Source organism: Neolamprologus brichardi, chromosome 16, assembly GCF_056152115.1.
Source record: "Neolamprologus brichardi isolate AB-2024 chromosome 16, ASM5615211v1, whole genome shotgun sequence".
NCBI lineage: Eukaryota > Metazoa > Chordata > Actinopteri > Cichliformes > Cichlidae > Neolamprologus > Neolamprologus brichardi.
Window position 1 is genome coordinate 8,262,719 of NC_142119.1, and position 26,036 is coordinate 8,288,754.

The 26,036-nt window shown below is 45.4% G+C and overlaps 2 protein-coding genes and 1 pseudogene across 6 annotated transcripts; 1 reads left to right on the forward strand and 2 right to left on the reverse strand.

Moving 5' to 3' along the window:
- Positions 1-2,289: 2,289 nt before the first annotated feature.
- On the reverse strand, positions 2,290-13,418 carry gtf2e1 (general transcription factor IIE, polypeptide 1, alpha). Of its 3 annotated transcripts, none has more exons than XM_087829782.1 (6): positions 13,275-13,418; positions 12,439-12,750; positions 12,190-12,347; positions 8,346-8,541; positions 7,950-8,179; positions 2,290-3,331 (listed from the first exon to the last, which is right to left on the reverse strand). In XM_087829782.1, the coding sequence occupies exons 2-6, from the start codon at positions 12,726-12,728 to the stop codon at positions 2,886-2,888; spliced, it is 1,320 nt and encodes a 439-aa protein (XP_087685908.1). In that variant the 5' UTR covers positions 12,729-12,750; positions 13,275-13,418; the 3' UTR covers positions 2,290-2,885. The 3 variants fall into 3 exon arrangements, with proteins under 3 accessions (XP_087685908.1, XP_087685909.1, XP_087685910.1); XM_087829783.1 differs by having other exon boundaries at positions 13,260-13,418; XM_087829784.1 differs by having other exon boundaries at positions 13,180-13,418.
- Positions 13,419-13,494: 76 nt separating this feature from the next.
- Positions 13,495-17,086, forward strand: rabl3 (RAB, member of RAS oncogene family-like 3). 2 transcript variants are annotated; one of them, XM_006793640.3, is made up of 8 exons: positions 13,495-13,571; positions 14,204-14,295; positions 14,721-14,850; positions 14,937-15,051; positions 15,146-15,296; positions 15,679-15,750; positions 16,477-16,515; positions 16,608-17,086. In XM_006793640.3, exons 1-8 carry the CDS (start codon positions 13,526-13,528, stop codon positions 16,662-16,664), a joined length of 702 nt encoding a protein of 233 aa, XP_006793703.3. In that variant the 5' UTR covers positions 13,495-13,525; the 3' UTR covers positions 16,665-17,086. The 2 variants fall into 2 exon arrangements, with proteins under 2 accessions (XP_006793703.3, XP_087685911.1); XM_087829785.1 differs by lacking the exon at positions 13,495-13,571 and adding an exon at positions 13,671-14,049 and having other exon boundaries at positions 14,182-14,295.
- Positions 16,766-18,339, reverse strand: LOC102778899 (granzyme B(G,H)-like; annotated as a pseudogene). The gene is made up of 5 exons (XR_015716595.1): positions 18,294-18,339; positions 18,013-18,158; positions 17,500-17,647; positions 17,124-17,384; positions 16,766-17,005 (listed from the first exon to the last, which is right to left on the reverse strand). The product of XR_015716595.1 is annotated as a granzyme B(G,H)-like (transcript).
- Between the last annotated feature and the right edge of the window lie 7,697 nt (positions 18,340-26,036).

Below are 26,036 nucleotides of genomic sequence, written 5' to 3' on the forward strand. Positions count from 1 at the left end.
GCCAGCACACTGAACACACACAGACACATCAGACCAGAGGTAAACAAACAAGCCATATACAGTAAAATGATCAAAGTAATCTATTACTTGTGTTTGCGCTTCCTGAGACTGTAAAAAGGACTCGAGAGCAGTGACACTGTCATCATTTTCACACAAAGACATCTTCTCTGCACATGCTCCACATGCCCATCAGGCCAGCATCAGTGTCAGAGTTCACTGTGAGGGGATTCTGCAGGTGATCCTTAGTGGGGGGTGGAGCCTATCCCTATTAAGCACACGTGTTTGAACCTGCGCAAAGATGCAAACGGTGGAGGTGAACGCAGGCAACAGTGCTAACCACAATGCTGCCTTTATTCAGGATGCAGCCTACACCCTGCTGTACTCGCTGTGTTTATTCAGCAGGTAACACATCAATAAATAACGTGACCTGGATATGAGCCGACAGCAGGAAAGATTTGACCACAGCGGCGTCTCCTGAAGCTTAGTTTTATTTACTTGCTCGACTCGATTGCTGTGACAAGACAATGTCCTGAAGGAATGTGCCTCAGTAAACAGGCAGATTTGTCAAACAGCCGTGCTTTGTTTGTAAAATATCAAAGTCATTACGTAAGAAATTATATCAGAAAGAAAGAGTGTGGGCATACAGTTTGTTCCCATATATCAGGGGTGTCCAACTCCAGGCCTCAAGGGCCGGTGTCCTGCAGGTTTTAGATCTCACCCTGGGTCAACACACCTGAATCACATGATTAGTTCATTACCAGGCCTCTGGGGAACGTCAGGACATGTTGAGGAGGTTATTCAGCCATTTAAATCAGCTGTGCTGGTTCAAGGACACATCTAAAACCTGCAGGACACCGGCACTCGAGGCCTGGAGTTGGACACCCCTGCCATATACACACATGTGATCTCTGCAAATCATTCTGGGCTACTGGGACTCAGTGCTGCCCCCTGTGATGAAGACAAAGGGGTTTATTTTCTGAACAGCTCGTTGTTGAAACGTTTGCACAGAAATCTGGACTAAAATGTAAAACCTACAAACTCTTGTGTGAAATCAATGGTGCTGCGTTTGCGTTGATGAAGGATTATGGGTATGCAGACATCTTTTTAAACACTCACTTCACTGTTTCTGTCCATGACTTCTGTCCTCTGTGAAGTTCAGCACAGGCAGGCTTTCTTTGCATTAGCTGGTTTAACAAAACCTAAAAGCCCATTCAGAGATAACGGGCTTCTCAGTGCACTTAAAAATAATTTTATGGGTCATTCGAGTCTTCTTCCCCACAAAATGGATCAAGTGAGCACCGCCTGCTCCAACCAGACAGAGACTGGTGATAGAGAGCTACATTTAAAAACGGGAAACTCAGTGATGTCTTTGTGCTTGGCCTGTGCCGGCTGCACAGGTTACACGTGTACAACACTCAGGACCCTGTACGTACAGGATTCTATGCGAATGGTTCACTTCCACATTATGTCTTTAACATGTTACCATGGCGATCAAAACCCACCACCACTGCGAAACTCTGAAAACTCTGATTTCAGGCTAAATTTACATTTCTAACCTGACACACAGAGCACGATTGCCGGGTCAGATGTTTTAATTTTCATGAAAGCGGCTGTCACCGTGGTAACTGATGCTGAACGCAGCCCGAACAGGAGCAGCTTATCAGAGTGTTGGTTTAAAATCAGCTGGAAGTGCCACGTTCTTCTAATTTACATTAAGTTTTAGATGAAACCAGATCACATGACACAGGAACAGGTTTTACATGGGTAAACTTACGAAGTCAAACCTTATTAAAACCACTGAAGCCCAGGTAGAGTGACAGGTGTGCAAAGTGCACGTTTCCACTTGGTGATGAAGAAGCTTTATTACCTGCTGCTGAGCCTCTGCTGAAACTGCAGCTACGGCAACACAGAATAAATCAAATAAAACGTTTCCTCTCCCCTGTCGACAAAGCAACTCCCACTTCTCGTTTTTAGCCTCTGCAACAGTAACAACCTGGAACATGTAAAACCCGAGATCAATACTGCAGAAGATTGTTAGTCGCTTTTCTTTGTGGCCTTTTTGCAGTTTGCCGTTCAAGTTTTATGACCTTTACAGATTTTTAAAAAAGTTTTGTCATCTGATACGGTCACTGGCTGAGTAGGTGACACTCACAGGGATCATTTTGTGTATGACGTGAAATGCTCAGAGCTGGAAGCACTGAGCCTAAACAAACACCACAGTGATGACACTGCCCCTGGTGACAGTACACAGGAACAACATGTCAGAGATGGTCAAAAAGACTCTCCTCCTTCACCACAATATCTTTTTATTACAGACTGCTCCAAAGAACCAATGTTTCACTGTTAGCCACATGCTCCGTCTGGCTGAGATCAGTTTTTAAACGTCCCGTCTGTTAACTTGTTTCAGACAAAAAAAAGAAATAAATCGCAGAATGTAAAGCCAGCTGCTTCGTCCTCGCAGGTTCTTCAGTTCTCCATCAGTGTGCAGCTCCAGCACTCACACCTCTACCAGCTTTACAAGCTCACTGCTGCATACGCTTGTTTGTAGAAATCTATTTTTCTCGTCATGAAACTGAGCGCTGAAATTTACTGAGTAAAACACCTGATACATTTAAACGGGCAACAAGATTTAAACTAAAGACAAAACAGTTGGCACTGTGCAGCTAGGCAGCTCCTTGTAGGGTCGTAGGGCGGTGCTTTAAAAATACTTGGGACAGAATACTACTCGGGGGGGGGGGGGCAACACTGTCAGAGTACGTCCTCATTAATGGAACGAAGAACGCTGAAGCAGGCTGAATACTTGTTGAGCAGCATGATTAAAACGAGCTGTGTGCACAGATATGCCCACTGATGCAGCGTGCACCCACGCTGTGACCGACTGTGGTTCAGAAGAACATGTCCTGGTACAGGTTCTGGCCCATCTCGATGTAGGCCTCCTTCTCCTGTGCAGACATCTGCTCCACCAGCTCTGGCCTCTGGCTCACCTCTCTGTACGAGAAGGGCCGGCCTCCCACCATCACTGTGGGCTCGTCGCCCACTTCCTCAAATTCATCGTCGTCCTCATCATCCTCCTCTTCGCCCCGATGCTGCGCGGCCGCGGCAGGAGGAGGACCCGGGGGCGAGTCATCGTCCGACTCGCTGGTGTCGCTGTCTGAGTCACTGGCGTTGGCAGAGGTGAGAGCCCTCGCAGCGGCGCTTGCTCCACCTGCACCGGCGCATGCACCACTCCTCTTCTCGTGGATTAGCAGCGCGCGCATCACTTCCTCGTTTTCATCTACCTGACCGGTGCCAGGACCAGGTGCTCCATCCTGGGCTCCAGGTACGTCACCACCTGTGAAAACCACATTAAGATTAGATCACATTCTCATTTTTAGCTTAACTCACAACTTCAACACAGCTCCGCTCTTCAACCCTGTTACTTATTCTGCATCCTTGTCATGTGGTAAGGTAACCATCGGATCGACTGGAGATTTATCATCTGATCACATGATGCAACTTCTAACCAATCAGGACATCTCACTGGAGCGTAGGCTGGATGAGACAGCACCTGCACAGTTTCTTGGCAGACATTCAGTGCTGCCATGTTTCATCACAGCAAAGCAAAAAGAAGGCGTGGCCTGGGACAAACAGCTGCAACACATAAACGTGAGATCTCCAAGAACGACCGATAACGACATTAATCTGTTTTAAAAGAAATGTGTTGGCTTCAGAGTGAGTGAGTAAGTTCTTAGAAACATGTTTCATAGGTCTTTATCGATACCTGTTCCAGGGTAGGTATGTGCTCTGTGATTGGTCTAGACAGATGGGAAACTAGATGAACAGAAACATTGGCTGAGGATCAGCGGAGCCTATAAGAGAGGCGGGAAACCATGAGTGGTAATTTCTTCTTCTACTTCCTCCCAACTTGCTGAAATAAGCTCAGATGAGCCTCTGAAATTAGCAGTGCGCACTTCCAGCGTGTGCAGTCAGCTCCCGTCTCTGCCACACATCCAGCGTGATAACTTCAAAGTGAGCGGACATTAAACTGCAGTTGCTATGCCAACCACCACCTGGCTTAACGTCATCTTAGAGTTTCAACCGGCACAATGCTAAAAGCCTGGCAGTTCCACAGTGGGCAGTTGCCCCCAGGGAAGCCCTCAGAGCTCTCTAACGAACGGTAGCGTACCGTTTCAGTCTCGGCGTGCGAGCTCGAGCCCAGCCTGACTTTATGTAGATGTAGCGGGTGCCACATCCCCGCTGATGTCAAAGCAGGCAGAGCGGGTGACGTCAGCCAGTGAGTGTGGGCTGAAAGAGCTCTCCATCTTTAGAGCCACAGCCTCCGACACCAGCGTTCAGTTTTCACCAGCTGAAGCTCCGCACGCTTGACTGAAATCATCAGTACAGCCAAGGTGGTCCACATCTACTGCACATCCCCACCAGCAAGCACAGAAGACTCGGGAACTACGGACGCGCTCGTTCCCTCTCAGCAGCTTAGGACAAAGAAGCTCCACATCTTCCGTTTTCTGATGCATCGTATCAGAATTTGGGTTTTTCTTTACACGTTCAAATTAATAAGTTGTATTTATGAGCTGGAGTGAGGCCCTTTATTCTTTCAGTAAACCAGTTAATGAAACACGTTTACAGCTTGATGCACGCTCAGGATTTAAGCACAGGGTAAAATCTGCAGGCAGATGAACCATGAAGCACAGACGGATGCAGAGACACACCTGTGACAAAAACACAACCCACATGTCTAATTTGTAATTTCCATAAGAATGGATTCTATTATGAGGGATCCTGCCTCAGCCACTCACTAATCAAGCCCTGATTATTCCAATTAAGCAATTATGGCTCAGTGGTACTCTGGCCAGGTCTGATTGCTGCGTGCCCTTGGGTAAAGATCCAATGTCATTAGAAGAAAACTTGTTGAAGGGCTCTGACAGATGGAGGTAACCTGGCTGACCTGTAATAACCTGTTTCAGCTACAGACTGAGCACCGACTGAGATGAAAAGCACAAAAACGGCGCTCTCTGCAGTCCATGCAGTATCCAAGCTACCCGCTCCTGAAAAACCAAACCCTCCGAGGACGAGAAACATCATTCATGATTAACGATCGCATAAACAGCCGCCGAGTCTGGGAGGAAATTCACGCTGAATTAAACTTAAACTAATTCACGGAGTCGGAGATTGCAGTGCTTTAGAGTACTATTACATTCATTCATCTTCAATAACAAGCTGCACATTCTGGAGACGTTTTTCATCCCACTCTGTGAGTCCATTTTCAAATGTTATTGTATTTAGTGAAGACGTTTAAATTTGATCTTTTTAACAAACTCTACACGAGAGACAAAGATGAGAACGACGTCCTGCAGGTTTTAGATCTCACTCTGGGTCAACACACCTGAATCACATGATTAGTTCATTACCAGCCTCTGGAGAACTTCAGGACATGTTGGCTGTATCCCAATTCAGGGTCTGCAGCCTTAAAGGCCGCATTTTAAGGCCGATTACGTCACAGTGGCGCGCCGAAGGCTGTCCCAATTCAAAGGCTGCTCGAAATGCGTCCCTCATTTCCCTGAATTTTAAGTCTATGGCAGTGTAGACTTCGTGGTCCCATATATCCCACAATTCATAGCGCGGCAGTCGGTGTGGATAATTTTGCCGCAGACGGCAGAAGCGGAGCGGCCGAAGAGTAAACTGTGAAAAGTAAGTACTGAATATTATGTCACTTATTTATGTGCAAATGTTTAATAATGAGGAACATTAAAACATTACTGTTGGCCACATGTCGGCAAAGTTATGTGACATTAGCATTGTTTGTACGTTCAGCGTTTACTTTACTTTATACGCCGTTAGATAGTCGACCTTAATCTTACAGAGAATGTGATGATTTTATGGATAATTAAAGTCAGTCATATATCCACAAACACAACAGGCTGAAAGTCAGTGATGCTGCTCGGTTTGCAGTCCTGAATATCACGGCACAAGCAGGATTCACTGCACTGTTAATGTTAGCTATGTTATATTGCTGCCTCTGTTCGGTGGTGTCGAGCCAAACGGACTTTAACGTGTGTTTGAACGAGCTGACGGTTCACTCGTTAAGCTGAAAGAAAGATGCTTTAATCACAGCAGTCACACATGTGTCCACTGTACTATCTGGGAACTCTTCTTGTTTAGCACTCGTAATAACACAAACACTAAATCCTCCTGTTTGTAGCAGTGTGTACACCTGAGACTGTCACCTGTGTGTCTGTCCTGCACTCTCTCTCTTTTTCTTTCTCTCTGATTGTGTAATAAAAGTATGAACATGTATTTATAAGTTACACTTGTGTTTGAATCCTGCAGCTTATCACACATTTGATTTCCATGTGTGACGACTGCAAGTGTCCAGAGTGAGGACAGACTGAGGGACCCACTGCTGCACATCATCTGTGAGGCTTTGCACCCCTGATGATCCACCAGGACAAACTCAGCAGTGTGTGAGGAAGAGGAGGAGGAAGAGCCAGCAGCAGCTGACAGATGGAGAGAATAGACAGACTGTTCCCTGTTTGTGAAGGACTGCTAGGAAAGTTTAAAATCACTAATTGTCTGTCTTGAATCAGTCTTATTAGGTAATGTTCAAATAATTTTATCATTCCAGTGTTTTCAGTGTGGGAGAAAGTACTCAGGGCCTTCAAGTTACACACTATGAAAGGCAGCAACAAGTTTAATATTCAGAAACCTAAAGTATGTATCAGCAGCAGAATGGAGCTAAAAATAAATGTTTGTTTCAGTTCTATGAAGCTTTGAGTATTTTGGATTAGTAGCACTGCTGTGTTTGTTGCATCATATTGCTGTAATTGTTTATATGCTTTATATATTCTGAGGTAAGTTGATCTATAGTGTTACATCATATTCTATAAGGATGTTATGTGTTTGTATACTTTCTGCCCAGTTTGACCCATTTAGCAGAAGTCAGCCTGTTTAAGGCTCTGATATCTATTCTGTATGACTTAAAGCAGTTATGACATGGTCTGATTTTCTCACCCAATAAAGGAATATTTAATATATCAGTCTACTCTTCATTCTATCAGACACAGTTATCACAGCTCGTACATGTTCCTTTTACACATATATGTAAGCATTGAGCCAAATGTAATAATGCCAACATACTGAAGGAACAACATTTGTCTCTTATATATAATGCATCTATATATACACTGTCAAAGATACTTGAGTGTCTTTGAGTGAAGATTTAAGGTGATAGGACATATGAATAGCTGCAACTTGTATCTTTACTGAAGCTCAGTATTTGACACAGAGTTCACTCACATGTGCTGTACCAGTGTACCTGCACATGTGATGTGACAATAGAAGTGATTTGATTTGAGAGTTCAAACTCACTGCTGTAATAACTAATAATGATTAATATAATAACTATAATATTGGCCATATCATATTTACACTGACTTTAGTCTCATGAACAACATTAACTATTTGTTATTTACTAGCTAATCTTATATGACTGTTCAGTACAGATATGAAGCCCAACAATCATGTTTTACAGTCAAAAAAAACTTCTTTTCTGTCAACCACACGTTTCCAGCTATCATGGTTGCTAGGCAACCTGGGCAGCACGACGGAGGCTAGACCGTCCCATTTCACAAGCCTCACACTTCCAGCCTTAGCGGTCTTTGAGTACGCGGCCCTTGAGGACCATTGAGGCTGCTTACTTTAAGGCTGCAGACCCTGAATTGGGATACAGCCATGTTGAGGAGGTCATTCAGCCATTTGAATCAGCTGTGATGGATCAAGGACACATATAAACCTGCAGGACACCGGCCCTCCAGGCCTGGAGCTGGACACACGGTCTAAACAGTATCTGTTTATGTTTAGTGTGTCTGAATATAATGACTGAGCTACAAATCAAACACAACCATCACAGAGATGTTATAGACTCGTTGTTGCTGCAGTGACAGCACTGTACTTACGGTTCTTGAGGACGTCCGGCTCGTTGTAAGCGCCCTGTACGGTGCTCTGAGTCAGCCACACCGGCCTCTCCTTTGGCGCCTTGCTATCGCCGGCCTGTTTCTGCTGCTCCTCCTGGTCCATGTTGATGACCACGTTCTGGGTGTACAGATCAGCGTAAGTCGATCCTTTGTTTGACCAGGCTTCGCGGTGCGGGCCGCTCGCTGCTCCTGATGCTGCAGCGCGTTCTCGGCTGGAGGAAAGAGTCAGCGAATAATATTTACAGCTAAGTTAATGTGATCAAGTCTGAAAAATGTGTCCAGTTCACTCGTTTCGGGTTCCTCCTGTGGCTACAGACAACAGACAACTGTGGTGAGCTGTTAGGACGAGTGCGATGCTGCGAGGCTCGGCAGACTGACCTCTGTTTGAGAGCAGGAATCTCAGCAGGCTCAGGCTCCAGCAGTTCATGGGACAAGTTCACATCCTCGGTTTCACGGAGCAGCACGTAGATGGGCTCGATCTGCTCGTTGAAGCGCGCCACGAGCGTCCTGGCGTCAGGACAGACGGACTCATCCTCTTCTACCTCCGTCTGGCAGAAGGTACAGCGAAATGTACCTGCAGGTGAAAAACAATCATTACAGACCTGCCTACAGGGCGCTGCATGGACCGAAGTCTGTAACACAAGCCAGCAGAGAAGTTTAGGCTCCAACTACTTTACATACCAGCTGATATATCACAGGAAGTGAACCTGCTGGTTGCCATTTGTGCTATGATTTTGGTGATTTATAACCAATCGGGGTCAGGCTTGGTCTTCACGGAGGCTGGGCGTGGTTGTGTCGACACAACAGGAATAAGAGCGCTGACAGAGGCTCTTATATTAAACAGGAAACGTCTGCGAGGTCTCGGGGAAACTGTATGCTGTGCACACCACACTTGCTTCCTACCATTAAGAGAAGGGCAAGCTTCGACCATCTGCTTCTCTGGCTGATTTCAGTTTCAGTAACGGGAGCCGTTCCAGCAGCAGCACAGAGCTCACGCCTACTTTATGTTTATGTGTATGAGAGGACAAAACCCCACAGACTACTATTACAACTAAAGCACCTCCAGATTAATGCAAATGAAGTGAACAGTTACAGCTGAGGCTGCTCAACAACTGAAAGGCAACAGCGTTTCATTAATGTACAAACTGTTATTTGTGCATTTAAGATTAAAGTGGTAAATACCTCATTAAGATCTTATTTATCCTCGATGTGTGCTAAACGGCACCAAGCTGAGATTACTTTAAAAAAATCATTACAAAGTAAATCACGTGAATATGATTAATCCGTTCATTCATAATGGTCTGGCACTGGTCTCTGGCTCAGCACTGAAACAACTGGGTTTAGCTCAACCTGAAATATTCTGCTTTTTCTGTACAAAGGTGGAGAACATGTTGGCCGAAGGTGAGGAATGAGCACGTCAGGTGGAGTGAGTGAAAAAAAGATCACGTGTTACAACATTCACGCCACGCGCTGTGAAAACTCAGAGCTGCAGGGCTTCGGCTCTCCTTTGTGGGTCAGAATGAGCTGGAAGACCAGCAGTGTCGTGTCCGATCCTCGTGAGGTTACGCTGAGTGTTGCTGGCCCGACAAAAGCAGCCCATCAAACTACCGGCAGAGCTGCAGGTACATGAAGGCTGAACCCTGACCGAGGCAAAGCAGCAGAGACAGGAAGCAGTGCAGAGGAACCGTGAGCCGTGTCATCACAAACATACTGATGGCTCATTTATCCAGAGTGACGAGACTGCACATCTATTCTCTCCCATTTGTGTCTTTTCTTAGAGCTCGATCATTTAAACACACCCACATTTAACATAGTGATTCTACAGTGAATCAACCTGACAGCCAACAACATCAACTATTTACAACATGCATTTATCCCAGTAAACCACATGTAAGTACTGGACAGAATTATTCACTGAAAACAAATGAGAAACCATCTTTAATGATTTGTTGACTCCTAGAAGCAGAGCCGGACGGTTGGCAATCAGCCCTGACGCTGGCAGGCAGTCAGCGTGGTGTCACAATTTAAAGCTGACGCCGTTTATGAATGAAAACAGCTCACAAACAAATACAAACCTTTGCAAAGAGAGCGCACAGAGCACAGCAGTTTTCTGGACAAAGTTTCTAATGCAAATCAGGATTTTTAATGCACATGTTGGCCCTGCGACAGACTGCCGACCTGTCTGGGGTGTACCCCGCCTCTCGCCCTATGACAGCTGGGATAGGCTCCACCCCCCCGTGACCCTGACAAGGATAAGTGAACGAGAATGGATGGATTTTAGCAAACACACATACAACCCATTTCAGTGATCATCAGTTCTGGGGATGTTGCTTCAATTTCTCTAAAACCAAATTCAAAGAGATGCCATTTTCCCAAAATGCATTGCATCCTGTGTAATACAGTAATGTGCACTGCTCAGAAAGGAAGGAGCGCTTTAAATCATCAGATCTCAGAAATAAAATCCTGCTGGAGCTCGAACAGCAAAGTGAGAGTGGCTCCACTGTGACTGCAGGGAGACAGCAAATGTTCGGGTAAGGGCGCGTATTGACATCATCATGGCCACTGTAAGTCATTGATTACCAACTATTTAAATTTGATGTAAAACTGAAAATTCTGGGTTTTTTAAGTGCACAAACTGTTTCATGGTCACCTACGTTTGGTCTGTGTCATTCAGAGCTCATCATTATGCAGCATATGTAAGTTTCATTAGGAGGAATTGTCATTAAATGTATCCTGGTATGAGCTGTTACTGCCATCTAGAGGTGAGCTGAGGAGCACACAACATAATGGAAGTGCAAACAAAAAGCAACACATCAGATCACAAAAAGTGATCCTTTCATCAATGAAATACTGAAGTCTTCATTTACCTTTGACACACTCATTTCTATACATCCAATGTGAATCACTGCCAGATGTGAGCGCCTGCCTCGCTTTCCCCACATATTATATCTCCAAACAAGATAAACTGAGAGCCAGATATACCAAGTTAGGATAATCACAGAGGGGCTGAGTGGGCAAACACGTCCACAGAGGGAGAAAGTTCTGCGTCTATTGATTTTTTAAAAAAAAAAAAGATGAAGAGTGTCCTCCTCCCTCCCACTGACACTGCACGTCGAGTTCAGTTACTTTATGCTTGGTTTTAAAATCGAACTACTGAGGAGCAGAAATATGTGGGGCCTTGCTCCAAACCAAAGGGTTTAAGACTCAGTGAAGATCTACGGGAAAGAGCCAAAGCTGAGGCACCACGCTCACCGTTTTGAGCCGTCCACCTGCACCAAAAAAACGACAAGTTTCTCTGTGTGTAACAGGGTCATAAATCACATTGTTATAATTACACAAAATGTGTTCTAAACTCCCAAACCGTTCCTTTTATACCTGACTTTTAGGACCTCCAAGCCTGTAGTTATGTTCATTATCAGTTAGAGCCCCTCCTCATTCTTTTCTTCTTCTTCGGTGCAACCCTATAAATACAGTGTACCCCTTTTTTACAATTCCCCTGTGGGAGAGGTTGGTATAATTTCTTTCCCAACACTGTAAAACGCTCATATAATACATATTTAGCCACCTGGATGTTTCTGATTGTGATTTTAGTTCAATTATTGTCATTATTAAGCCTGTTTTTGTTAGATGTTACAAGTGTGTCGTATGTATGTATCATAAATGGGTTTTAGGCGCCATAAATGCTAGCATGAATATATACTTCTTGCTAGCTTGGAAGTTGTGGTGGGTTGAGCTAACCCTCTTCCCCACTGTTTGTATTTGGTCGTAGGAGCTGGAGTGAGCAAATTATTTACTTGGAGGCCTTTCTTTCTTTTACCTTTTTTGATCAGGTATGTCGGATTTCATGTTGTTGTTTTTGTTTTATCTTATGTCAAATATGTTACGTGTAAATCCATACTTTATGTTCAATGTAAAAATAAATGCCAGCCTTTTCTACAATTCCCCTGTGGGAGAGGAGCTGGAGTGGGCAAATTATTTACTTGGAGGCCTTTCTTTCTTTTACCTTTTTTGATCAGACACAACGCAGAATCACACCGGTTACATGTGCACGCAGCGTGCTATTTAAATATATATGAACTCTCCCCACCCTCGGTAAAGAAGCTTCTAATTAATTATTCATCCCATAAAAGCTGGACTAAAGTCCTGTAAAACTGCCAGAATGCTTTCAAAAATCCAAGCGTGTTGAATATTACAGTATAGCAGCGCTGGTCTGCACGTTTACCTGTCATAGGGTCAAAGAGTTGGTTGGCCTCGAGGTCGGTGAAGGTGGAGAAGCAGCAGGGACACCGGAAGGAAGCGCGGTTGGTGGAGTCTCGCTCATCTGTCTCAATGCGTCGTCGCATGTGATCCAGTTTATACTTGACCACATTGACCAGTACCCTAAAAAGATGTAAGACAGAAATAAGACTACTGAGTCTAAAGTGTCCATCATCCACACACACACACACACACACAAAGCAGAGATTTAAACCTGTAATTAATGAAGTAGTAGTTGTGTCTCGTTGTCTTGCCATCGGGCGCCGTCTCCACTCGCATGCGGCACTTCACAAACTTGTCTGCTTTTAGGGTATTGAGTACTGAGCGCAGCTGTTTGCGGTCATACTTGAGCAGCTCCAGCATGTCCTCCTCACGCACACATGGGTTACGGATCAGCACATCCAGCGCCAAAGCATGCTCCAGACCATAAAAACCCCTCACGACCTGCTTGGCCAGCCGCTTCAGAGCTGCGGGGACCTCGGTCAGTACCTCTGGTTCAATCATCTTTGGGTCTGGAGAGAAAGAGCTGCAGGGCAGAGTGCGACAGCGGGGGAGAACATCAGGAAGGCAGGGGTGAGGAGCAGGGCCAGAAGAGTTATTCAAGTATAAAACTTTAAATTTAAGAGGAAAGTGTAAGGTATACTAGACCACATTAACCCAGTAGGAGAAAAATCCCGGCCCCGTTATCGATGTCAAATCGTCAATCACAGCTTAGCGTAGCTTAGCTTAGATCCAAACAAAGACTAAAACATAATGCATCCGGTTGGCCGGTGTTATTGTACATTTTAATGTAATATACTACAATAGAAAGACGGCGTGTTAATCGTTTTACCGGTCATCTTATTATTTCACACTTTATCTTTAATAAAAGCTCGATGAAGTTACTTTTATTTAAATTAAGCGCTAACACTGAGTTGGCCTGCAGAAACCCGGCAGGCGTTAACACGACCCTTACCGGTTATTGTTTATGTGCCAACAGTCATCTCAGAGTCACACACACTGACGTTAACTCACAAAAACACCGCTAAAACTCACTGAACACAAACGCACCTCACGGTCCTTTAGCTGCTGGGTTAGCCAACATACTTCACTTCTTATTTTGAGACGACGACCCCGGAAATGAAAAATAAACCCGGACCAACATTTCAGTTGGCCCTGGCCCGGCTGCACTAAACTGCACTCACTAGCCCATAGAAGCGAAGAAGCTTGAGTGACGGGCATATTGGCGAATAGCATGGCTTCGTTTTCATGGGGCGTGGTTTTAAGAACACTGTTTACTTCCTGATCGTGTCTATCAAAAAATGGCCTCTCTTGACAGGGTAAAAGTGTTGGTTTTGGGAGATTCCGGTGAGTTATGAACTATTTTCACAAGCAAAACCTTTACTACTGTCTGCTCTTATTTATAAGGACATTTGCTTATTCTGAACGGAACTCGCTCACTTATAAAACTCTTAATCTTTAAGTAGGAGACCGACGCTGTGGTCAGTTTGCTGCTGTGGCAGTTAAAGCTACGGATAAACATCACGTAACGCACCTGTCATGTCTAACCTCACAGGTAATTTTCACAATAAAGGTACATCGGCGAGCGACGCTGAATTTTAATACCCGTCATTTTTACATCGGTCACTTTGCGGCAGGTGGACGTAAGAAGAGTGTTTGGGTATGAAACGATTCCACATCAAGAGTTTATATTTCACAGAAACACGTTTTGCCGAATCAGAGAGCGACACCCTACAGATCATTACGGATACTCACTGATGTTGTTCCGGAGATGTTCTCTGCTGGAAGCCGAGTCTGTTGTAAACTGACTCGATGTTTCGGTGGAGTTCAGTTGTCTTCCAGTCAGCAGCAGCTGTAGAGTCTATTCATAATTTAAATCCATTAATATCGATCAGCTACACAAAAATGTTTAACCCTGCAGCCACTGCTGTGCTTTGCATCAGCTCCTTTTATCCAGTATCATTTTGTGCTCTTTGCAGGGGTTGGCAAGTCTTCCTTGGTCCATCTGCTGTGTCAGAATCAAGTTTTGGGAAATCCATCGTGGACTGTTGGCTGCTCTGTAGATGTGCGGGTAAGCAGGTCCAGCATCTTCTACTTTACAGTCCTGCTGGCCTTTTGTTTTAAACTCTTATAAAACACGACAGAACACACTAACGAGAGGGAGACAGGTGTAACGGTGAACCTGAAAGGAACAGGTGGACGGGTTTAAATACCAGGGGATCTGGGGTGTCAGGGGTGATCTGTGACAGAAGGATAGCAGCAAGAGTGAGAGGGCAGGTAATGAGGCCTGCTATGGTGTATAGTTTGGTGACTGACAAAAATATAGGAGGTAGAGCTGAAGGTGTTCAGGTGGTCGGTGCGAGTGACCGGGATGGACAGGTTTAGAAATGAGTCCATCAGAGGGACGAGGCTGGGATGGTTTAGGCATGTGCAGAGAGGTAGGAGTGAGATGGAGCCAGATGAGCTATTGATGTCGAAATAATTATTCTACTCCAGGTTCAAGACTATAAGGAGGGAACCCCAGAGGAGAAAACCTTCTACATTGAACTCTGGGATGTTGGAGGATCCGTTGGCAGCGCCAGCAGCGTCAAAAGCACGAGAGCAGTCTTCTACAACTCGGTTAACGGTAAACACTTATAGACAGATCTGAAAGCATTGATTTCATCAGTGACATGTTATTGAGACATGCTCTTCATGTTTGGGTTCTTTTAGGAATTATATTGGTCCACGATCTGACCAATAAGAAGTCCTCTCAGAATCTGTACCGTTGGTCACTGGAAGCTTTGAATAAGGATTCCTCTCCAACTGGAGTCATCGTTTCAAACGGGTGAGCAGATCTGTGTGTTTGACATCGCCCGTCTTCATTCAGAATGATAAACAGAAAACATGGCTAATGTGGAAGCTTCGATATTTGACTGCAGTGACTATGACAGAGAGCAGTTTGCAGAGAATCCGGTGCCTTTGCTGTTGATCGGGACCAAGTTTGACCAAATTCCAGAAAACAAGCGCAGTGAAGTTCTCACTCGGACGGGTTTCTTGTCTGAAGACTTCAATGCAGAAGAAATCAATCTTGTAAGTCGCCTTTTTCTGCTCTACGAGTTCTCAGCTTCAGCTGCTTTAAACCAAGGAATCGGGTTCATTCATTGATTTATCTCTCACATAAAGCACAACTCATGTTTAACACTCATAAAAAAGGAAACTAGACTAATGATGAAAATAAAGCGGCGATTCACACACTTACACACCACCTATGTTTTTCAGTCAGTAATATACAAAAACAAATTCTAGTTCACAACAATAAAAACAACACACATGTATCATAAACATCACAGCATCAGTAAGCTCTTCTCTGTCCTGTGTCTGGTCCTCCAGCCTAAAATAAAACATGTAGAAGCTGCTGTGGTCAGTTTCACTGGGGGAGCTGAACGCTTTTGGTGTTGTGTTGTTTTCCCAGGACTGCACCAACCCCAGATACCTGGCTGCAGGCACCTCAAACGCTGTGAAACTCAGCAGGTTCTTTGACAAGGTGAGAGCTGTGAGCTGTGTCACTGTGGTCTGTCAGGCAGGTCGTGAGTCAGGCTACGTCCACACTAGCCCAGATAGATTGGGGTTAGGGGGGAACGTTTTCATCTGAAAACGCCATTCCGGCTCTTTGAAACGTCGCGGCAAAATGTGGAGGAAAAGCAGCGAGTTTGTTAAATGGACTCACAAAGAGGTGGAGTTGTTGCTGCGAGTAATACAAAAGTACAAAGTTGCAAAAGCGAGTGAGAATTAAAAATTTGAAGAAAAGCTCTCTGGAGCACGTGCAGACTGATTAATCTTTAATAGGGCTGTCAAACAAAACAACTGCTGTATAATGCCCTCCGCTATCTTAGTTTAATTGGTCACATGACTAACACGCGTCATCGTTTTAGAAAGTCTCTGTTTTCAAATGTGTGCGTTTTTGAGAGCGTTTTCAAAACGCCATCTCAGTGTGGACGGGAGGCCAAAACTGAGAGACGAGGTTGCGTTTTCAAACAAAAATGCATTAGTGTGGACGTAGCATCACACGCGTGTGTGCACCTCCGTCTTTGTGCTGTAGTTACACGTGTGGATTTATCGAGAGCACAGAAGCTGTCAAACAGGGACAAACATCATTTGGGTTTCACGTTTATTTTGAATCATAGACCTGGAGGATAAACGTCTCACGTTAATGGGAGTCCTTTCTCTTGACGTGTACGTGTGTTCTGACTCATATTAAACCTTTCAACAGGTAATAGAGAAAAGATATTTCACCAGAGATCCCAGTCAGGTCAGTTTGCTTTCTCTTTGTTTCTGTCCAGTCAGAGTCGTAACAGTTTTGGTAAAAGGTTGAAGGTGAACTGTTTCCCACTTTCTCTGCAGATGACTGGCTTCACAGACAGAAAACGGTTCAACTTCAAAAGTTTGCACTATGACTGAGACCTGTGATCAGACCCCGCCCACTCAGACACGCGCTGGAAGTTTATAAAAGCTGGAAATGACATTTGAAGAAGGTGCTGAGGACAGAATGAAGAGGCATGCTTTGAGCTTTTTATTACACCATCATAAATGAGACCACACGTTTTTAGAACATATGCTTTACTGCTCCTCTGACTCGTGCATCATTCCTGCTCCTCCATTGTTTGCTTGATCCACGGGATGAAGGAGCTGACTTTAGTATAGACATGCGGGTACTGTGGATTATTACAGTCCTCTGCCCAGGTGAAGGCTGTTATACCCTGAGGCTTTGTGTTGCAGATAAGTGGCCCACCAGAGTCTCCCTACAAAGAAAGACTTGATTGAGCGATCTGTGTAAAGGTTGCACATTTTTGTCATGAATAAAAAACTAAACCTGTATTTGAGTTATTAGCTGCTGGGCTGCTTTTGTTATTTCATCACCTGGCAAACGCCTCCGTCCCGTCTGGAAAACTTGGTGCATATCATGTGACCAGAGTTAAAGTGTTTTTGCCAAATGTGTTTGCACTCAGTGCTGAACTGCATCTTCTCTGTGGCTTCTTTTAGGACATTTGAACGAGATCCATTAGCTTTGGTTAGTCCCCAGCCGGCCACAGCACATTTAATGTTGGCGGGTGTTTCCCCGTTCTTCTTGGGCAGTCCCATGGTCCTCACGTACTTATTCAGCGTGGCGTTCTTCTTCAACTGTCAAAGAGAATCAGTGAAAGTTGCTCCTGCATCAGTTCAACACATGAACCCACTGCACAGGGAATCAGGTCACTTTAAACTTTTCCTTTGATGTGAAGTTGGACAGTTTTACCTTCAGTAGCATGATGTCATATTCGTATTGTCCAGTGAACCCTGGATGAGCGAACTACTCGCCCACTTCGATGCGTTGCTGAGTTCTCTCTTTCTTGGTGATGTCGTGTGCTCCGAGCACCACGGTGCAAGAACCTGAGGTCTCATGTCTGAACGAGAAACACAATGTTCAAAGAAGCGTCTGCAGTCACACTGATACTACGGATGGTGGGAATCATAATATCCGCACAAATGAAGCTCCATGCAGTCTTCTCAGTCTGTTACAGCGCTCCAACACCATTAGAAAAATGACTCCCAGGAAAACTGTGGTGGCCCATCACCCTACACAAACACCTTCCACTTATTTATATGTAACTGGATGGTGTGTTCTCAGTATCACAGTTCAGCTGTGATACAGTTTTATCATAGTGACTGCTGAGAGAACAGCAGCAGCTAAAATAACATCCTTTGACGTTTTTAAAAACAGTTACGTGCTTGTCCTGTCTTGATTTTCATGACCATATAAAAAGCGTACTTGCAGTGAGCTGCAGTCAGAACAAAGTCCCTCTGAATAAGGATCCCTCCACATGAATGTACTCCCCGATACTGGACTGACACGTATGTACGGTCTGGAGTGGGGCTTTGCCTCCCTGCCACCGACTATGCCGCTCTCAGCAGCCCCTTACAGGAGAACAAAGGTCAAATCAAAACAGCAATCACAGAAAATTCTTCATTTTGGCCTTTAAAGAAGTGGGAAACTGTATTTCAGCGCAGGTCTAAAATATCCTGTCATTGAAACTCTGCCAGTCTTCTTACCTGTGAGGGAGATTTGCAGAAAGACGTAAAGGATGCAGCAGATCATGGTGGGACAGACGCTCCTGGCTTGCAGTGACCCCCCCACTCCACACGTCTCTTTTTATAACCAGCTTCCCACAACAGAAACTTTGTGGTCAGAAGTTTCTGCACGGATATTACACCTTTGTCTGCACTGCTGCATGTAACAGGTGGTGGTGCATCACACACCTCCAATAATTTACCAGCAGAACATTATTTCTGTTTTCAGGATGATACAAAGAGCCTGGAAGAAACTGCTGTTGTGATTTGTTACTATGTAAACATGAGTGAACTGAATGAAATTCTACCTGATGCCCCCTGACAGACATTTTTACACTTGTGCTACTTGTATCCACGGCTACAGGGGTGGCGCTAAATAACTGGATGGAAAATGTGTATGTAGGCCATATTAACCACAGCGCACACAAAGGTGATCACACCTCTCACCATGAGCCTTACACACTCCAAAGGTTGCTCAAATAAAATGTTACAGTTATGAGAAGATAATGTATACTTTAAAGTTTTTAAATGAAAAAACTTACTGAAGAATTTTACTGAGCTTGGTGACCTAAGAGGTGATTGCTTGATGTCTTTGCAGGTCTATTTCCTATTTTCTTTCCAGGCTTGTTTAACATGTAAGTGATCAATAATTTGACCTCGTGTTTGTGTAGCTTTGGCAGCATTTTAACTTTTTGCTCCTCGGTGCAACGAGGACCAAGATGAGCGCTGTCAGAGCTACAAACCAGGTGAGCTCCAAAGGAAAAGTAATAGTGATCAGCAAACCTGATTGGTCAGGATATATTCAAACTGGAGTGTTTTTTTTCTAATGTTTGCTTGACGTTAGTGAGTGAGACTGGGCGGTTGCTGGTAGAGGTGTGAGGTGAGATGTGTCTGCATGTGGAGTTTATGGTGTTTCTGATGTCTTTGTGTTGTAATGGTTTAGGTTTTTTGTACGTAGTTTTTAGTTTAGTTGTGTTTTTTCCTTCTAAGTTACTCCCACCCCAGGTTTCCTGTCCTGTGTCGCATCCTTGCGTCTCGTCTCTCTTTCCTGTTTACACTGCCCCTCCTCGTGTATTGTGCTGTCATATATGATCCCTTCCACCCTCCCTACTCACCTTTGTGTCCTTATATTGTCTCAGTTTTGCTCTGTCCTCACTCAGGCATCGTGTTTGGGCTTCCCTGTGTTCTGTGTGTTAGTTTTATGATGTTTTGTGAAGCTTTTATTGAAAAATGGTTCATTACTCAAAGCCACAGTCCTCTCTGCTGACCTCTGCTGGACAAAAATATGAAGAGCAGTTTGAATCTACAGCTTATAATGAGCTGCTTCGTCATGATTGGCTGCTCTGCAGAGCTTCTGGCTGACGTGACGCTTTGCTCTGTTGTTTTGGGTGAAAACATGACGTTCTGCCTGTTTTGATATAAATAATCTAGATGAATAAGCCTTCCTCGTTTAAACATGTCCCGTGGTCTGGTCTCCTTTTGCTTGTGACTTTTTGATGTTTTTTATTAATAAAAATAAAAAACATACTATATATAACAATGTACAACACGATCTTACAGCAGGCTGTGAGTAATGCTTGTGCTGTGAGGTCCCTGCTTTCATGGGATTATGACATAAACAGGTTTGTATATAATATGCTGTAACTTCTAGAACTGTAACTATATGTACTGTGTATTTGTTATGTACATGTTAGAGCTGTGAGCAGAACTCAGATGAACTGGTTTTTATTTACACCGGACCTATACGCACATACATACTATATATACATATGGGGATGTGTACTTGTATATACACCTGCACTGGAGTGTTTATATAATGGAACCTGCATGCTTATAACCTGGGGGGGGGGGGGGGGGGGGGTGCTGGAAGGTGCTCCACCTGGAGACTCTGTTGTCCTGCTGGGAGACTTCAATGCTCACGTGGGTAACGACAGCGAGACCTGGAGGGGCGTGATTGGGAGGAATGGCCTCCCTGATCTGAACCCGAGCGGTGCTTTGTTATTGGACTTCTGTGCTAATCACAGTTTGGCCATAACGAACACCTTGTTCGAACATAAGAGTGTCCATAAGTGCACGTGGCACCAGGACGCTCTAGGCCGTAGGTCGATGATCGATTTTGTAATCGTATCACCAGACCTGCGACCATATGTTCAGGTGGCAGAGCAGGTCAGCCACTAATCAGAAGGTCGGTGGTTCGATCCCAGGCTGCCTCCTGGCTGCATGCCAAATATGCCAAATATCCTTGGGCAAGATACTAACCCCATGTTTGCCTACTGGTGGTGGTCAGAGAGCCTCTGTTCGGCAGCCTCGCCTCTGTCAGTGCGCCCCAGGGCAGCTGTGGCTACAATGTAGCTTGCCATCGCCAGTGTGTGAATGTGAGTGTGAATGGGTGAGTGAATGACTGAATGTAGTGTAAAGCGCTTTGGGGTCCTTAACCCTTTAAGACCTACCATAGAACCAAGTCCGCCAGAGCTTATATTATATTTTTACATGCTGTGGAGCCATTTTTGGGAGCATTTCAAGTTGCTATACATCAATACAACCATTACAGCCTTGATTTTAATAATATGTCTGCATTAAGTGCATAGTGATTACATAAATTGCAAAAAAGTGCAATAAACTACAAAAAAATTGAAAATCGTTTTTGTTTTTTTAACATATATTTCTAGTTAGAGAAATTTAAGAGGCTTATCCCTCAAAACTGTAAATACAAAAAAGTTGCACAAAATAGTTTCCCACCACAGGAAATTTATTTTGAGTGTCTTCATAGTTTTATTTTTGAAATACACCAATTTTTATACACTGCAGGAAAAACGAAAATAAATATTATAGTGCAAATTTGCAAAAAAGCAGCATATGCATCAAAATAAACTATTTCCAGCAGTGCAATATGGTAAATGGACTGGTTCTTATATAGCGCTTTTCTACTCATCTGAGCACTCAAAGCGCTTTACACAACTTGTGCATTCACCCATTCAGACCCATTCGCACAAGCACATCTTTCTAAGTGCTTTCTAGATAACATTCACACACATTCATACTCCGATGGATGCATCGGAGAGCAATTTGGGGTTAGTATCTTGCCCAAGGATATTTGGCATGCAGACTAGGGGAAGCCAGGAATCGAACCACCAACCTTCCGATCAGTAGATGACCTGCTCTACCACCTGAGCTACCACCTGAGCTACAGCCACCCTCAATATGAGTCCTAAGCATCCCAGAAACGACACAGAAAGTCATGAAGTCAAACATAACTTTTAAAAACACAAGTATAGGCTCATTGAGGCCCGGACGGTAAAAAACTACATTTCTGCGAAAATGACGTCACTTCCGGTTTCGGGCAGGTCATGGCGGACATGGATAGTTCGCGCTGACGTCTAATCCAATGTAGGAAGTGTTACAAACAGCTGATCGGATCGGCAAAGCGTGTTTCTGGAATATTATGTTTTTGTTGCTGCAAGTGCTTTTTATGCAGTTTTTGTAAAGTTATATGTGGAAGGAAACTGTGACCGAGGACAAGCTGATGGCATAAGATGTAAGTACAACTCCTCCGGTTTCATATGCAAAAAAAATTATTGCGCTAGCTCACGTGGTTGCAGAGCTACCGGGATTTAAAAATAGTTACGCAAAACAGAGCGTGCTGCTCTGACCGGTTTTAAAGGGTTAAGAACTAGAAAAGCGCTATACAAATGCAGGCCATTTACCATTTACACTCGGCTGAGCTGTCAACTGATCACCACCTGGTGATGAGTTGGGTCAGGTGGCGGGGGACCTAAACGCGTAGTGAGGGTGTGCTGGGAAAGTCTAGCAGAGGCCCCAGTCCACGAGCTCTTCAACGCACACCTCCGGCATTCCGAGGGAGACTGGGGACATTGAGTCCGAATGGACCATGTTCAGCATCTCCGTTGCCGAAGCTGCTGCATTGAGCTGCGGCCGCAAGATGGTTGGTGCCTGCCGTGGTGGTAATCCCCGAACCAAATGGTGGACACCAGAGGTGAAGGGAGCCACCAGGCTGAAGAAGGAGTCCTATCGGGCTTGGTTAGCCTGTGGGACTCCGGAGGCAGCCGACAGGTATCGACAGGCCAAGCGGAATGCGGCCCAGGCAGTGGCTGAAGCAAAAACTCGGGTGTGGGAGGAGTTCGGAGAGGCCATGGAAAAAGACTTTCGGACTGCCTCGAAGAGATTCTGGCAAACCGTCAGGCGTCTCAGGAGGGGAAAGCGGTGCTCTACCTGCACTGTGTATAGTGCTGGCGGAGCGCTGCTGACGTCGACTGAGAAAATTGTCAGGCAGTGGAAGGAATACTTCGAGGACCTCCTTAACCCCACTGACACGTCTTCCGAGGAGGAAGCAGAGTCTGGGGATGAGGGGAATGACCTGCCAATTTCTGGGGGCGAGGTCACTGAGGCAGTTAAACAACTCCTTGGTGGCAGAGCCCCTGGTGTTGATGAGGTCCGCCCCGAGTTCCTGAAGGCTCTGGACGTTGTAGGGCTGTCCTGGTTGACACACCTCTGCAATGTTGCGTGGAGATCAGGGGCAGTACCCGTAGACTGGCAGACCGGGGTGGTGGTCCCCATCTTTAAGAAGGGGGACCAGAGGGTGTGTTCCAACTACAGGGGGATCACACTCCTCAGCCTCCCTGGGAAAGTCTATGCCAGGGTGCTGGAAAGGAGAATTCGTCCGCTAGTTGAACCTCGGATAAAGGAGGAACAATGTGGTTTTCGTCCTGGTCGCGGAACACTGGACCAGCTCTTTATCCTCTCGAGGATTCTTGCGGGTGCATGGGAGTTTGCCCAACCAGTCTACATGTGTTTTGTGGACTTGGAGAAGGCAGACCGTGTCCCTCGGGTTGTGGGAGGTGTTGCGGGAGTATGGGGTGTCTGGCCCATTGTTACGGGCCATTCGATCCCTATACAACTGTTGCAAGAGCTTGGTTCGCATTGCCGGCAATAAGTCGGACTCGTTCCCGGTGGGTGATGGGCTCCGCCAGGGCTGCCCTTTGTCACCGGTTCTGTTCATAATTTTTATGGACAGGATTTCTAGGCGCAGCCAAGTGGCGGAGGGCTTTCGCTTTGGTGGCCTCAGAATCTCATCTCTGATTTTTGCGGATGATGTGGTTCTGTTGGCTTCATCAGGTGAGGGCCTCCAGCTCGCACTGGAGCGGTTCGCAGCCGAGTGTGAAGCAGCGGGAATGAGGATCAGCACCCCCAAATCTGAGGCCATGGTTCTCAGCCGGAAAAGGGTGGAGTGCCCACTCCGGGTCGGGGATGAGTTCCTGCCCCAAGTGGAGGAGTTCAAGTATCTCGGGGTCTTGTTTGCGAGTGATGGGAGAAGGGAGCCGGAGATCGACAGACGGATTGGGGCTGCAGCTGCAGTAATGCAGACGCTGCACCGGTCCGTCGTGGTGAAGAGGGAGCTGAGTGTAAAAGCGAAGCTCTCAATTTACCAGTCGATCTACGTCCCTACCCTCACCTATGGCCACGAGCTGTGGGTAGTGACCGAAAGAACGAGATTGCGGATACAAGCGGCAGAAATGAGCTTCCTCTGAAGGGTGGCTGGCCTCTCCCTTAGAGATAGGGTGAGAAGTTCGGCCATCCGGGAGGGACTCAGAGTAGAGTCGCTGCTGCTCCACATCGAAAGGAGCCAGCTGAGGTGGTTCGGGCATCTGACAAGGATGCCCCCTGGGTGCCTCCTGGGTGAGGTGTTCCAGGCATGTCCCACCGGGAGGAGGCCCCGCGGCAGACCCAGGACACCCTGGAGAGATTATATCTCTCGGCTGGCCTGGGAACGCCTTGGTGTTCCCCCGGATAAGCTGGAGGAGGTGGCTGGGGAGAGGGAGGTCTGGGCCTCTTTGCTTAGGCTGCTGCCGGCCTCGGATAAAGCGGAGGAAGATGGATGGATGGATGGTTCGCTGTGCTTGCTCGTGTCTCTCGCTGTACTACAGGGAGTGCAGAATTATTAGGCAAATGAGTATTTTGTCCACATCATCCTCTTCATGCATGTTGTCTTACTCCAAGCTGTATAGGCTCGAAAGCCTACTACCAATTAAGCATATTAGGTGATGTGCATCTCTGTAATGAGAAGGGGTGTGGTCTAATGACATCAACACCCTATATCAGGTGTGCATAATTATTAGGCAACTTCCTTTCCTTTGGCAAAATGGGTCAAAAGAAGGACTTGACAGGCTCAGAAAAGTCAAAAATAGTGAGATATCTTGCAGAGGGATGCAGCAGTCTCAAAATTGCAAAGCTTCTGAAGCGTGATCATCGAACAATCAAGCGTTTCATTCAAAATAGTCAACAGGGTCGCAAGAAGCGTGTAGAAAAACCAAGGCGCAAAATAACTGCCCATGAACTGAGAAAAGTCAAGCGTGCAGCTGCCAAGATGCCACTTGCCACTAGTTTGGCCATATTTCAGAGCTGCAACATCACTGGAGTGCCCAAAAGCACAAGGTGTGCAATACTCAGAGACATGGCCAAGGTAAGAAAGGCTGAAAGACGACCACCACTGAACAAGACACACAAGCTGAAACGTCAAGGCTGGGCCAAGAAATATCTCAAGACTGATTTTTCTAAGGTTTTATGGACTGATGAAATGAGAGTGAGTCTTGATGGGCCAGATGGATGGGCCCGTGGCTGGATTGGTAAAGGGCAGAGAGCTCCAGTCCGACTCAGACGCCAGCAAGGTGGAGGTGGAGTACTGGTTTGGGCTGGTATCATCAAAGATGAGCTTGTGGGGCCTTTTCGGGTTGAGGATGGAGTCAAGCTTAACTCCCAGTCCTACTGCCAGTTTCTGGAAGACACCTTCTTCCAGCAGTGGTACAGGAAGAAGTCTGCATCCTTCAAGAAACACATGATTTTCATGCAGGACAATGCTCCATCACACGCGTCCAAGTACTCCACAGCGTGGCTGGCAAGAAAGGGTATAAAAGAAGAAAAACTAATGACATGGCCTCCTTGTTCACCTGATCTGAACCCCATTGAGAACCTGTGGTCCATCATCAAATGTGAGATTTACAAGGAGGGAAAACAGTACACCTCTCTGAACAGTGTCTGGGAGGCTGTGGTTGCTGCTGCACGCAATGTTGATGGTGAACAGATCACAACACTGACAGAATCCATGGATGGCAGGCTTTTGAGGGTCCTTGCAAAGAAAGGTGGCTATATTGGTCGCTGATTTGTTTTTGTTTTGTTTTTGAATGTCAGAAATGTATATTTGTGAATGTGGAGATGTTATATTGGTTTCACTGGTAAAAATAAATAATTGAAATGGGTATATATTTGTTTTTTGTTAAGTTGCCTAATATTTATGCACAGTAATAGTCACCTGCACACACAGATATCCCCCTAAAATAGCTAAAACTAAAAACAAACTAAAAACTACTTCCAAAAACATTCAGCTTTGATATTAATGAGTTTTTTGGGTTCATTGAGAACATGGTTGTTGTTCAATAATAAATTATTCCTCAAAAATACAACTTGCCTAATAATTCTGCACTCCCTGTATACAGTTTTTTCATGTAACGCTGTGAACTGTGTTTAACACGGGCCTGGAGGTGGACACAGAAAGTCATGTTTCCAGAATATTAATCCCTCATAGTGCACACATTTCATCTGATTTAGGTTAATAATGCACACAGATGTGTGTGTGTGTGTGATTATATCAGGTTATATTTGAGATATAAAAAATTAAAAGTTCAGACTGTTTGAAATGAGCTCAGCAGCTGC